This window comes from Melanaphis sacchari, unplaced genomic scaffold, assembly GCF_002803265.2.
Source record: "Melanaphis sacchari strain LSU unplaced genomic scaffold, SCAv2.0 Contig4_pilon_pilon, whole genome shotgun sequence".
Taxonomy (NCBI): Eukaryota; Metazoa; Arthropoda; class Insecta; order Hemiptera; family Aphididae; genus Melanaphis; species Melanaphis sacchari.
Window position 1 is genome coordinate 8,539,207 of NW_020271335.1, and position 15,927 is coordinate 8,555,133.

Below are 15,927 nucleotides of genomic sequence, written 5' to 3' on the forward strand. Positions count from 1 at the left end.
GTAATAAATTGGATTTTGGAATGTATACCAAACTAAACCAAATTTATGAGCAGATGTAAAATTATTATTAAATGAGCACATTTTGTAGGAATCAAGACTTCTACTTAAAAAAAAAAATTGCATACTTATAATATATTATGCATGATATTACGGTTGAAAATATTCTTTAGTTCATTACTAATGATTACATACGTTTTCTCACGTAGAAATTAAAATAAACTAATTTCAAATAATTACATTCAAAGAAGTTTCTGTTTTATGACGTATAATATGATAACACATTTTTATAAGCTAATTATTTAATATTGCTTCAAATAAATTAACTAAGAATTAGAACACGTAGTCAACAAATAAATTAGGTTTTGAAAATTTTGACGTTTAAACTAGTCAAACATTTTCTTGAATTTAAATTATATATAGCTATACAATTTGTCTTTAAGTCTGGTTAATATCTTTTTTATATTTAAGAATTATTGAATTTTATCTAGACAAAATCGTGATAGACGAACGGATATAATGATGCAACTAGCATTTTTCAAAGATTTCATTCAACATTTTCTTTGTAGTAGTATTATAAGTTTTATTATCGTAACGTGAAAGTAAAACAATCACATAATCGTTATAAGTTGATAATTATCCATTTTATATCATATTTCTAGACTAAATTAACATATATAATCAGTTTTTTATAAAATATATTTTATGAGTTCCGAGAACCATGCGGGTTCGTTACAATGACTTAAACGGAGGTTTGGGTTTCCGAGGACTTTGGTAGCTTAATCGTATGACTGGACAATATTCCTGCATAACTCTGAAATTTTTAATTTTATTAATCTTATTAAACAATACACTTTCGTTTATAAGTACCGAATTGTGAGGTATTCACGTAAAATATAAAATGTATTATATGTATTAACTTTTGTGGATTATTCTTTTTATCATAAATAAGTGACCTTATTTTAAATCTTTTTTTTATTAACATTTTTACCGTTATATCAACAGAAGAAATCTGCTCCAGACAAATCTATTGCGTTAGGTTACCATAATAAATATTATTATTTTTTTTTATTACTCGTTATTGTTTGTCTGCAGCCCGACCAAAGATATATATTTCAGACGATATTAATATGGAAGTGAGCTCATAAATTTGCTTAAAACCCGAGCTTAATGTCAAAGGATCCGCTCAAAAAGCAAACCTACGAAATCTCTGTAAAATACGATTTGTCGTTGTTTATATAGTCACAAAGTCCTACATACTTTATATTACTCGAGCAGCTGGTTGATTATTTCAAGACGAAGCGTGGTTCATAAATCACAAGATTCGTTTGCAGTTTCCCGCGTAGGCATATGTCGAAGTGATAAATTATTATTATTGTTGTCCCAACGAGATATTAAACGACATAGATTTCAGCTATTATTGAAAAATACGAACACGCGTGGAATATTAACATATTAAATCATGCCGTGAATTGTTATGTATGATATTATTTAATTAAATAATTTAATGAACTGCTAAACTTTACGATACTTATTTAAATTATATATATACCTACCTACTTACATCTTTCTGTTCTTCAATGTAATCTAAAATTAAGCTCTGTAGTGCTGTTGTGTTTGTAATATTTACAATTGTTGTTTTTTTTTTTTTTTCTTAGTTTGATAAAGGGATTTATTTAGTTTAAGAAACTTTGTTCATTACGGTTTAAAGATAGGTACAGTAGATTATAATTATTATAAATTCCATTGATAATGTCAAAATTATGTTTGGTCCAACGGTCACAATGAAATAATTTGCTTTGCAGAATTTGAATATCTACCTAAACAATATAGTATTATTTTACTTGAAGACTTTATTAGTTTTCTAACATTTTCTAATGATTATTTAGACAAAATATGAAACAGAAGATGTAATATTGAAACCGAAATGGATTTATATCTATTTATAATTGAAGTGTGAACGGAACTTAATATTAAAAACAATTTGATTTTGTGTTTTGTTCGGTGGCACCGGGCTATGTACATAATAATATGTTTGTGTATGGCGATGATCGTCGTAAAGAAATTGCCGGGCTACACATACGTAAATAAATTCTTACACCATCGAATAGCCGTTTTATTTGTCAATTTATTGTCCATGTTTGTATACTTTGTAACATAATGTATAGATTGAGTATAAAGTAAGATATTGAAAACAAAAAAAAAAACTTTCGATTGTTGACAAATTAATTTTTTTTTGCTTGTACATAAAAAAAAAAAGTTTAATACTTTAACATATAAGGTTCAATTATATTATATCATTAGGTTAAGTTAGATTTTTTAACGCTCTTTAAACGAAAATAAGTAAATTTCATAGTTCAGTTGTGGATAGACGTTATAGACATATGGTTACATATAGTATTAAATTATTATGTTCGCGTTTAAAATTATGTGTTATATTTCCGTATATACATACATACTAGAGCACAAATATTTTTCTTCAAAAATGTGAGGTTGCTGTCTCTCCAAAAAGTATAGTTATTTTTAAAATTTGGATGACTACAATGAAACTGTACTTTGGATCTCTGAATCTTTGGATCCACGGATTTGGTTTGTATTATGATTAAGCTTCATAAAAGTAATTGAAAAAAAAAAAACAAATAAACTTCAATGCGAAAATAATGTTTTGCTGGATTATTGTTTCATTATATTGTTCAAATACATATTTGAATAAAGATTTAAGCTATATGAAATATGAACGTACATCGCAGGCTTTAAGGTATTATATTTTAAATTATTTAAAAAATATAAATAATAATTCAAAATAAAGTGATAATTTAAAATTAGACATAAATATTTTATTTAATTCCAATACATTTATAATATTTATATATGGCTAAACTTGCAGTATAACAAAATACAATTTTTACTTCATCTTTCCAAGATGGTATACACAGTACACATTATTATTAAGTTCAAATAATATAAAACCTCGATTTATAAATGAACAAATAATAATAATAATAATAATAATAATAATAATGAAAAAAATACTGGTTTGGAAAAATATACAATGATTTTACAACGAACGTATTATACATTTGTTTCGTTTCACTTAACATTATTAAGACAAAATAAAGTATATTTAATGAAACCCTTAGGGTCACTATATTTTTTTCTCTTTTAGTATATTAGAGAGACATAATCGCTGTGTGCTTGCTTACGATATACTGTAATTATAATAATAATAACTCGTTGTTCTTATTTGTTACAGTATACGTTGTTTTGGGAAATTACTACGATCACACCGGTCTCATCGTAGCCATGGACGAAATGGATTTGTTTAAAAACGGTAAGAGAATTTTCATTTGATATTTTAATAATAATTATGCTACTAGCTATCTTATCGCTGTATATAAGTACCCAACATCCGTGTTGCTTTTTTTTTTTTTTTTGTTCGATTTCAAATACATTTTATGTTATTTAGTTTTTAATTTCATGTACGAATTTTTATCCCTGATAACTTTCCAACTGAACGACCAATCAAATTTATTTTATTGCAACTTTCGATGATTGCTTTCTAATCTGACCGGCAGTTAACATGGGGTATTTCCTATTTGAACTTTTAATAATAATCGCTGGTCCGTAAACGTCGGAAAGTCGCGCAAAGTACAAATACGTCAAAATTGCTTGCTCATTGGCATCGTCTGTCTCCCCTTTGGGTATAGTGAGTAGTGACAGACCAATTCTCGGGTTTCATCTAAAATATCACTGTAGAAAGGAAACGTCTAAGCTATTGATTTTTGAACTAATTTTTTGTTTGTTGGTTACATTAAGTAGTATGCTCTCTTAATTTAACTGACCTCTTTTGTAGTTAGCTACTATTTTTCAAAGTCAATTGTTTAATTGTTATCGGATATTATACTTAGTTTTATCCTTCCTTTAGCCAAAAAAAAGTCTAAATAACATAATATATTTTTCCAACAGTTATATGTAATACGTGTTGTATACAAAAAGTATTTCATCTAATTTGTACATTAGTATTTACTATTCTATTTCGAATTTGAGAAATTTTCGTTCCCAATAGTATAACATCAAATATTTTGTTTTTGTTTAAGAACCAATTTAATCAGGGTTTCAAATCTAGCTAAATATTTTTTTTCAATTGTTAGTACTAGTTTTTCTTATTTAACTTGTTTTACTTAGGGAAAATTAAATTAAACCAACCTTTAGAACTATATACGTGGCTTGAAATTATTAACTTACGTACTCAATTAATACTCAATATTAACTTGTATTTTATTGTTGAATATTTTAAGAAATATTTTTAAAATTTCAAACAAGATTTAATTTGTGCTTTTAATTATGTGAGATTAAAGTATTTTAACAATTATTGTAAAATCTAAATTTACTTACAAGTAAGTTGTGATATAAATTTGATTTTAATAAATTTCCAGTGATAAAATATCTAACTAAAATATATTGAAAACTTCATATTGTATGTCGTTGTATTGTTTATGATCGTACAACTTCAAATTCATCTATAATATTTAATATTTGCGTTGATAGAAAATACGAATATTATTTATAAATAAATTGAATTTAGATATTTACTTTAGAACTTAAATTCAAAAACGTACATGCTGTTGTATGATATCTACCTAAGTTTATTGAGATTTTTAAAATGTATAGCCTAATTATAAATCTTCATTTTTGTTTATTTAATAGTTATTTTAAACCTAAAAATTGTTTTCTATAATATAATATATTTATACATTTCATTTACACATATTTATTTATATTATATCATGAATCAAAATGTTTTATTCTTATTTATATTTGTGCTTAACAATATATTATATTAAAGTAAATGTAATTACTTAAGAAAATCTATGTGATAGGACCATTTTAAACTAAAACTATCAATTCAATAATAATGGGAAACGACCAATAGCTCTAAGCCATCACAGTTTTATTTGTGTACTAAAAAAAATCTCATTTATTGAGGCCAAACACATATTTTATATTCGCTCAGCCTTGTTTCCAATCGGTTATTTATAATCATGTGCTTATTGACATTTGTATGAGCTAATATATAATAAAATATATATTACACATTTACGTAAGTACCTATACATTTATGTATTGTATTTCTTAATGTTATAATATATGAAATATTGTATTATATTAATGCTGAACAAATATCTAAACAAAATACTTTATCGATAAAATGTTATTTAAGGATTTATTTATCGTTCAATAAAATAATTGACTGTGAATGATCATCAATTGTATAGAAAATAATGTCAACTGTATTTTAAGAAAAAAAATATTCGGAAAAACCTTCAGGTGTAGGACACGGGCATAGATAATAAAAATAGTGAATACATTTTAATTATTTTGTAAAATTAAAAGAAAATTTAATCTTGAATGATTATACGAATTAATTTAATTTTTTTTCAATTTAACCTGTACTCTGTTCATAGAATGTATTACTGTTTTTCATAGATTATAATACGTGGTTTTAAACAACTAGGTGAATATTTTGTGGTGGGTGTGGATGTGGAGCAGTACGATGCAGAAAATCCGGGAAAATATTTAACCGGAATGCTGTCAAACAAACCTGATCCGATTTTGGAAAAAGCTTTTCGGTCATTTTTTAGTGTGGTGCCTACTCCACCCAGAGGATTCAAGAACTTCTCAGTTAAAGTCAACGAGTATATGGAAAAACCACCATTTCAGTTTCCCAATCCTTTGGTGCAGTTGGGTGGCGTCAAACAGGTAGCTTCCATTTTCAATTTTTATCATATCATTATAATACATTAATACAGGATACTTTTAAAACTGAATATAATAAAACAAAATATTCAGTTTGTAAATTATGTAACTATCTATGGATAGATACTAAAATACTTTTTATAAAACAAAAATTAGTCAAAAACATATTTTAGAAATACCTATATAAATGTATTATTAAACAATATATTACGATATAAGAAAAAAAAGTAATATTAAACTTAAATATGACTTAAAAATATGATTAAAAGTCTAAAAATAAATTTTATGAATCATAATAAAATTTAAACTATTTAGAGTACTAAAATAGTACTCTAAATAGAGTTAAGAAAAAACAATTATAGATGGAACTAAAGAATTTCAGGCTTTATTAACTAAAATTATTATTTTTTCAAAAGCTTCAGGGAAATTGAAAAATGATTATTTTAAGAATAATCCATAATGGTACTTCATAAAACTTTTTACTATCACCAAAAATGTTCACTGGAAAAATATATAAAATGTAAAAAGAAAATACATCAATTTATCACCAAAATAAGATTACTTAGAATCAAAAAGTTTATAGGCGATAAACTGATAACAATAGCGTGATAAATGAAACAAAAAATATTTTTATTGAATATAATATACAATAAGATGTTTACTTCACCTCAAAATATTAAATACTAAATACTAAAGATGATTTATATTAAGAATAAAATAAATCTTCCTTTAAAGAGATTTGTTTAATTTTTCTCTTTAGTGAGTATAAACTAGATTTTTTGTTGTCTTTAATTCTTTATTAGCTCATGTTATACCTACAAACAATATCTTTATGAATTTTGTTTGTCAGGTATCAAGTTTATTGAGGTCACTGTTTAGGTACGATATGAAGATAGAAAATGGAATACTTTACAATGCGTTTAGTTTATATACATAAATAATGTACTATACTACAATGAGCATATTGTACAATGTAGTATATTTGGTTATAAAAAACATTTGATTATTTTTTTGATGACTTCTTATGTTAAGATAATTAAAGTACCTATTACTTATATTCTTAAAAATATTATTAAGTGAAAAATTATTTATTTATTCCCATGTCAAATAAAAGTCACGTTACTGAATTATTTATATTTTTGAACGATAGTCGTCATTGGAATGTGGTTATATTTTTAATAAATTATTTATTCTTTAAACATTTCACTCAGAGTAAATAAGCTTATCTGCACGGATAAAGTAGTAATAAAAAAAATCCTCACGTGACAATTATATTTTTCCAACTTAACATGTATTTATGATTAGCTAAAATAAACTTTATAGGTTTATAATTCACGTACGCGTTAAGTGTGTTTTAATTTAAATTCAATATACTGTGTAAGTAAAAATGTGAAAAAATATTGTATACCATTATTCACAAAAGTTTGAAAATAAACTATTTTTATCTGACAGTCGTACAAAAAATATGTTGTTGAGCATTGGGATCCATTTAGGTGCTTACAATCAATATTTCGAAAAGTTTTAAGTTTTTTTCAAAATATTTATCGCTATTAGTTTTTAAGTTTTTTACACGTTTTATCGACAACTTTAATTTTTAATTTATTTTGAAGCATGGTTATTTTCGAATGTGTAGTTAATATTAATCAGAAGTATTTTATATTATGAATAGAGTGCCACAGTTGTACTTCACTAAGTACTCCAGTAATTTTGGACTACTAATCTTCACTTATCTAGATACTAAATATTTAATTATGACTAATTAACTTATTTTAAAAATTAAAAGTGAAAGGACTTTAGTGATCCATGAAACAATTTATATATGACATAGAATCGATATGTATACATAAAAATCGAGGCATCAGTTTAAACTTCCTTAAAGCATCATTGTATATTTGGTTAAATATAATATACAATGCATTATATTAGTGACATTTGTCTTCAGGTTGAAGGCTCGGTTATTGGTTTCGACGTTTTGCAAAACGTTTTTCAGTGGTAGTGTTTCACTGTATGTGACGTGGACGGAATAAGTATCGACCGATGAAGTTTTTTTTGGCTTTAAAAAATATACCTATACATACGGGTGATACTTTTCACAGTAAACGATAGTCGTTTCGAAAACTATTATATTTTTTTAAGAATTTAAGATAAATGCAATTTGAACGTTTTGTATTGCCCTTATTTTTTTTACTCTTACATTTATTGGCAAACCGACCATCGATTTTTGATTTTTAGATGGTAGTTTAGCCATTTGCTTATTTTTATAGTCTAAAGTAGTCTATACTTTTGAAAAATTTTGATGTTCTCAAGCATTAAGGAGTTTTTTACGATAGTTATTAATAAGCATAAAACTACTGAATGGTTACAAATAAAAACTTATCGTTTCAATATAAATATTATATAAACACGTTTAAATATTTATAAAAAATATCTTGCTTAGTGCTTAGGATGCTAAAACTAGAAATATAGGTCACTACTCGAAAATCAAAAGATGACAGTAGTTTCATCAATACGATTGTAAAGAAGAAAATAAATATAATATAATTATTGTTATAACATATATTATTGACACGTTTTTGACGCCTCGCTAAACAAAAAAAAAAAAAATGCGATCGGACGTGACCAGAAAAGCGTTACTATATACATGTATTATATATAATAGAGGGTTTAAGCAATCTAAATCGGGTGGTGAACGGTGTAAACGTTTGAAAAAAACAATCATAAACTGTCGAAACTCTAAACAGTAAATAAATACAATTTAATTGTTACATCTTCGCAAATAATAATAAATAATAATATAATAATAATATTGTTGAGGTTTGCCTTGCAAGTCGCAAATATAATAATCGTTAAGTAGAGTTGAACGAGTTCTATATACACTACAACAATGTGCCTACATGTATAATGTGCATATGTATTTTCTTGCATGCATAATATATTTCCGGTCGGACGTTACTGGAGAAATATAATATGAATTGTGCTCTTGTGAGTATAACACCCTCTAACCTTCCGGTTACACCGACCGCACGTCATAGCTTATGTATTAAAATTTATTTTATTATTATGATACAAATATGTATGCGGGAGTAGACTAATCCGGCTACTATTGTACGATTTTCGGATCTGGACTTTCTGAAGTACTCGAGATGACTTCTAACAAAGTATTATAATTCAACAACTTAAAAACGACGTGGATGGTTTTTAATAATAATAAGCACAACGATGGAAAACTGCTGATAACATAATATTGTAGGCGTCTGTTTTTTACCAGACGTGGGCGTCCAATACCCATATACTGCACATGGAAATGATATTGTATCAAACTTTAGCGTCTGTTTTATGAGTCCCTCGATGAATTTTACACGTCACGGTATTAATATATGATAATAATAAAGAGGTATATCATATCACATGTTGTATTTGTTGGTAACGAATGTTAAGTCTTTGTTGGAATGCATTTGATGTATAAACTATAATTTCAGCGCTCGAAACCACGAGTTACAATAGTTCGTGTTATTACTTATATTAACGCGCGGGATCCACCGCGAAAAATCAATAGATTCTGGAATTAATTTTCTTTCCGAAAGATTAAGTTTCTATATGATCAAATCATTTAATTTTAGGTTTCTTCAGAAATTATAAGATTTCTATAACCCCATAATGTTCACTAATCTGTCTTGAATTATTTTTAAATATAAATAATTACAATCTGTAATATGACACAATAAGTTAGTTACATGAAAATATAACACTACCTAATTAAAATAAAATGAAGTTATATGATTCATGAATTCGTTATTAAAGTAGATATCTTTGAATATTACTCAACAGTGAAATATATATATATATATATATATATACATTGATAAATAATAATAACGAGAGATTCATCTGAGTTTAATTATAATAATTATTTATTTTTTATATTATGTTGGTAGCTTTTAATTATTTTATTTATTATAATAATTGAGTTAAAAGGTCTATGGAGAATATTTTATTTTTAGATCACGGATCATGGGTGACATGAGTTACACGAAGGGGAGATGGAAATCAGAGGCATTTAATTAAGATGTAGTTTCTATAAGACTGTTTTTCAAGTTTTAATACTTGTTCTGTAATGGTAATTTCTCATTAGATTCATTAACAATATTAAATATCCAGATCTTATTGAAAATTTAGATTATGAATAAACCACTATATCAGTATTAAGATAGCTCGATTATAGTTTTATTAATATATTTTATGTATATACAAGTATGAATATGTATATTATATTTATACCTTTTAATAATTATTTTCATGCATTGTCAATTGATAGACAAAGCTCATTACTGAAAAATATCATTAGGTATTTTAATTATAAATTACTATTTAAATGTAATATTTTCTATCAGTCGTATAGAATCATTAGAAATATAATGATTAAAACAGAACGTAAACTAAAAAATATCTATTTTCCAACTTTTTTATATTTAGTATAAATAAGTTAAAATTAGTTTTGCATTTTGTGTAGTTTAAATTATTTGGATGTCTGTCTAGAATAGTTCATAATTAAATCAATGTAATTACCAATGTTTGTAAATGTGTAATATTTTAATTTTTAGATTAATTTATTATTTATGTGGCCACACAATAAGTCTTGTGAATAATTTATGACTTGTTTTGTATAAAAATATTTGCTTTCAAAAGTTCTAAGCCTCATTAAACAGCTGATCCTTGGCTTTAATAAAAATACTACTGACCTTACTCAAGTTTTATAAAATTAAAGTTCTTGTTTGTTTTTAGCGTATGAAAACGTTTTAACTACAATACGATTATTTCATGAAAAACACAATTTTATTTTCAATTAATATTGTACGTGTTTTAGTATGGATTCGACAGATATGATTAAGTGCAGTAAGTACTCCAAGTAAGTTGTTCTATCGGTGGGTATTGTCCGCATATTGAATGAATCTCGACCGTTAAATTGCTCACCAGCTGCAGCAGAACAATTTCGTGAAATCGATTTCTAACCTTTTCATATATCAAACATAAATAACTATACAGCGCCCACACAATATTATAATATTATAATATATTATTATTTTATGGTTCTCCAAACAAATACTGAAATACCGATGAGCGTTCATCGTGGAATATGTTGACCAGAATTCCGTTTTTAGACAACATGCCAACCCATTTCATCCGTTGGTTCAAATAATAATAATAACTTTTAATCACAGTGTTTTTAACGTGTAATACACCTGATAATTTATAGTAATAAACTTTATGGTATTATACGACGTATACAATGTGGAACTCGAGTAAATGTATCTATCAATTTATAAAAATTAGTCTACGGCTATTGTCAATGACTCGTCGTTTGCCGTAACGATTATTCGTTATAAAAAACCGAGATTTCTGTAACATACAAAGTATTATACGCGAATACTGCGAACAAATTGATTAATTTTGTTCGAACCTTGTTCGACGTCATTTCGATCATCTATGCAAACTAAAATATATGAAACAGCCGATAGCAGGTAGGTATATCTACATAATTGTGGTGGATATCACGGTATAGTAATATTATGATTGTTATATTATTATAGCGGTGAAGGTTGAAATTGATGCGTCAAAACGAGAACATTTTTGTATACAATCACATAATAGAAGGGCCAAAAAAACGTTCGACGTTTATTATACTATATTTTTATTCATCCTTTCGTGAATCCTCCGGTGATATATTATTATTATCAAACGATGAGCATCACGTCATTAAACAAAATTAGGAATTTAATTTCAACGTAATTTATTATGTTTTGCTTAGACAGCTTGAATATATATTATCTGGAGGGTGTGTTGTCTCTTTCTTGTTATATATTTTTTTAATCTAAAATCAATAGCAATTAACGCATTCCGAATTTATATCGATAGGACCATACCAATATGATAAAGTATGTATATACTATCTATTATTTGTAATTCAAATGTTTATAAAATTATTGAAAAAGATTTAATTTTAATTTGTTGGATTATTAAGACTTTTTATATATATATAGGTAGTAAAATAATTTTTAAGTACGATTGGTTATCAACGAAGTTATGTGCATTAAGCACCTTAAGTGTCCCATAAACATTATACAAACTCCAATATGATTATTTATATATATATACATATATATTAATATTTAAAAAATTATATAAATGTATTTTTCAAAATGTTTATATTTCAATACAGATACTACTTTTTTTTTCCAGTTTAAAATCAACGACGTTAACTGCTTTCGCATTGCTTCCACGAGCATACTATACCTATACACTTTGAAAATCCATATGTTAAAATTAAAATTAAATCCATACTTGTCTTTATTGACACTATCATGTGTATAACGGTCTACACTTGTAGTTATATTTACATAACCATTCTAAGTGATTAAATTGTACCTACTTGTACCTATACAATAAACCTAACTAATGTCTCAATAAATTGTACTTAATAATATGCATAATAATTTTAACTTTTTTCTTCAAAGTCACGTATTACTGGTTTCAAATCAATTAATATTATACAGAATTCCACCGTTGTGGCACTGTCAACAATTTATTAGTACCTACCCCATACATAACATGCAGCTATAAATGCTATAAATGTAGTATGCACATTGTATAACCAATACGCACTTTATTAGTTTTAATTTTATTATGCTTGATAGTTGGATATAAGAAAGATGGAAAATCAAATACATTTTATGGAAAATATACCACGAAACGTATACGAAAAATAAAAATTTAAAAATGTTTTTACCCAGGAAAGAGTATTTGTTACAAAACACACACATTATTAAAAATCTTTATATTTATACGTAAAAATAAAATATTTCTGTTCTTTAAACCAAAATAATATCATTTTAAATTCAATTTTATTTTTTTCCTTGATTCTTTATCGTTTTAAAATGTGTCAGTGTATTTGAATTTTGCATATGCAATTATAAAGGATGAGGTGTACCGAAACAAGTTTACCTAGTTTAAAAAACGATTGTGCATGTGGCCATTTATTTTGCGAAAAAAAAAGAAAACAAATTTATGGGAACCCGTTTGCCGTTATATGAACCGAAAATAACATATAATTTGAATGCGTATTTGCGGGGATAAAGGACAACAATAATATTTAAGTGCATTACCGATGGCCCACGTTTGTTCCAACCTAGTTCAATTTATTATCATAAAATAGGTATTCGGTTATAATAATTTTGTACATATTGTATTGTGTGATCGGTAAAACCCGCATTATCCTATACACATAGACACCTCCAAAATAAATGTATATATGAGTATTATATAATTAACATATGTGGTTTCTTCAATAATGTTTATCTATTTGGAAATTCGAAATAAATGGAGTTAAGTTAAAACATTTATGAACTCAAATATTTTTCATGCGATTCGGGTAATATTTTAAAATGTTTCAAACAAAGCTATTAATTTTGATCTTATTTTTCCAATGACTATAGACAACTGACAACAATAATAACAATCTTGTCTTTGAAAATATGTATTTCGTCAAACTGTTTTTTCTTATTAATTACTTCTGAAAAAACTAATTTATGATATATTGTTTTGATTAGCGCTCATCTATTGCTTCCATGTACGATGAGACTTTTGAGTTGTACCTACTGTACCTTATTATTCTGGCATATTAATTCACATAGATATGGTAGAAGGGTTATATTTGCTGTTTTAGAGGTACAATGTTCGATCGCATACTAGTTTATTGATGGCTGCTGTTATTTTATACCTATTGCTTGGTATTAAAATTTGTGCACATGATTTGTGTAGTGTGCAGTAGGACGTATTGCTGTAGGTAGGTACATATATTACTCACGTCCGTTTCAATGGTACGCACGCGTGCGCGCAAAACGCTAATCACGTTCAGACAATATTTACGAGTATACGTGTTTGCTACACGATCGTATTTTTTTCACGATTTAATAGATTATGCTCGACCTTATTTAAATAATGCTGCGAATTCGCTGTCATGTAATATGTATATAATTTAATATCATTATATCATTCTCTTTCACTCTGCGCTGCAGTGATTAGTGTGATCGAGCGTTTAATGGCATACCACTATGCATGCGCGCGATGTTTTTCATCCGTGGGCATTATTGTGATGTAGTTATAATATTGTGGAATTATTTCGGTGATTAGTATTGCTGTTTCCAGATGTGGCAATCTATGTATGAGTATCGATATCACTATGTCGTAGGTACTCGTTTAGGTAGTATAGAAGTATATCGTATGCTATATTATCATAGGTTACTCTGTAGGATATTTATTAAAACTCATTAAATATGGATGATATAATATCTACTATGACGTATTCGCGATTGCTCAATATTATAAATTAGTGAATGCGTCTCAAATTCAGACACGTGAGTTGCTTAAATAATAACAAATGACAAGCTAATTAAACGCTTATAATCGTTACCATATGTATACTTTTCACATAATATTTGACTTTTTGAATCAAAAGTAATGTACTGTCCAGAATAATCAACAATAATAATATATTTACATCGCCATCGTGCGTTCGCGTGTAATCCAAGTAAACAATTATCTTATAAAACATCTTTTACTTTTAATTAACATTGTTTATTTATGGGAAAATAAATCAAGTTATGTTAAACTGTTAATGAGTAAATTAACATGCGTTCGTTTTACATTATATATTAGTTTACTTTAATATTATAATTGAGTACTATCTACAATTATATTGTACTCGTATCGAATTTAAAGTTTCTAACGAGTATGATGAGTAATAACTATAGAATGATGTAAGCGGATATCCGCTTTTACAGATAATACACATAATATGATATACAATAGTAAAGTTGAAAATTTAAGCTTTAGATATGAAATAGGTACATATAAATTAACACTAGTACACATATAAGAATATATATAACTTTTCACAGGGGATGAACATTATTATTTTTTTTATTAGTTAATAGTTAAGCAAAAATATATTTTCCATAACACTTAATATTTTATGTAAATAAGTAACTTGTACAAAAGTGAATCATAATTTTATTTTTTATATTGATGTTTATAAAATAATGTAATCAGTGTTGGGAATAGATAATTAATAATTTATTTAGATAAAGATACAAATTAATATATTTTTATTTAGATGAATATCAGATAATTTCTTTAATTTTGCAAATATTCAATGATATAAGTACAGGTATTAGGTAAAAAAATATATCATTTAAAATATTTTAAAATTTAAACATAAAATAAAATAATTTATTTACTAGAATATATGAAAAGTCATTTTCTAATTTAACAATACAAAAAACTTAAATTTAAAAAAATTATAAAAAATTAATTCTTGAATAAACTTTATTATAAAATAATAAATCAATCTCTGAGTTAATAAAAAAAAAAAAAATTACATTTAAAAAAAAGTAATTTTTTTAATTGTAATTGTTTTTTCCAGCCCATAAAAATAAATTATCTAGATAGGTACTCATAGATAACTAGAATTTTATCTAGATAAATATAAATATAAATGAGTTGAGAATTATCTAGATAAGATAAAAGATACATCAATTCTATCTAGATAATTTATTTAGATATTTCTCAACACTGGATGTAATAAGTATGTAAATTGATGAAGTGAAAAGTATACTAATCAAATTAGTAATTAACTTAAAATAAATATAACTTTTAATTAATTTTTAATCTTCAGATAAAAAAAAGAAAACTTTTGAACGCATCAACAACATCTTAGGATTTTTTCCTATACTAATGCTTAGTACCTAAATGAAAATCTGTATCATTATATCTAATCTCACTTATTTTGCAGAGCATCTAAATTTGGTTGAAACAAAATTTAGTTTGGAAAACATAAAAACATTGGAATTGGTGATTAGAAAAACATAAACATAAGTCATTGTATAATATAGTATGATAGAGAGGTAATAGAAATACACAGACCGAATTAAATTATAATGATAACATTATTCCTTGTGATATGCTATTATGAAATTAAATTTATATCTGATATCGTCACAGTATACATGATTAAATAAATGTTATAAGAAAAAATATAAAACCTATTTTAAATAATTTTTAATTAAAACATTAAACAAAGTAATGATTAAGCTCCGCTATGGATGCCATGACACACCT

At 25.8% G+C, this 15,927-nt stretch overlaps 1 protein-coding gene across 5 annotated transcripts in view; it reads left to right on the forward strand.

The window, feature by feature from the left end:
• Positions 1 to 15,927, forward strand: part of LOC112599152 (guanylate cyclase 32E-like) — a 75,413-nt gene that overhangs the window by 42,754 nt on the left and 16,732 nt on the right. For all 5 annotated transcript variants that reach the window (XM_025345927.1, XM_025345929.1, XM_025345928.1 and 2 more), the window contains 2 exons: positions 3,251 to 3,328; positions 5,513 to 5,757. In XM_025345927.1, the coding sequence (XP_025201712.1) occupies positions 3,251 to 3,328; positions 5,513 to 5,757 (323 nt within the window). The remainder of the gene's footprint in view (positions 1 to 3,250; positions 3,329 to 5,512; positions 5,758 to 15,927) is intronic.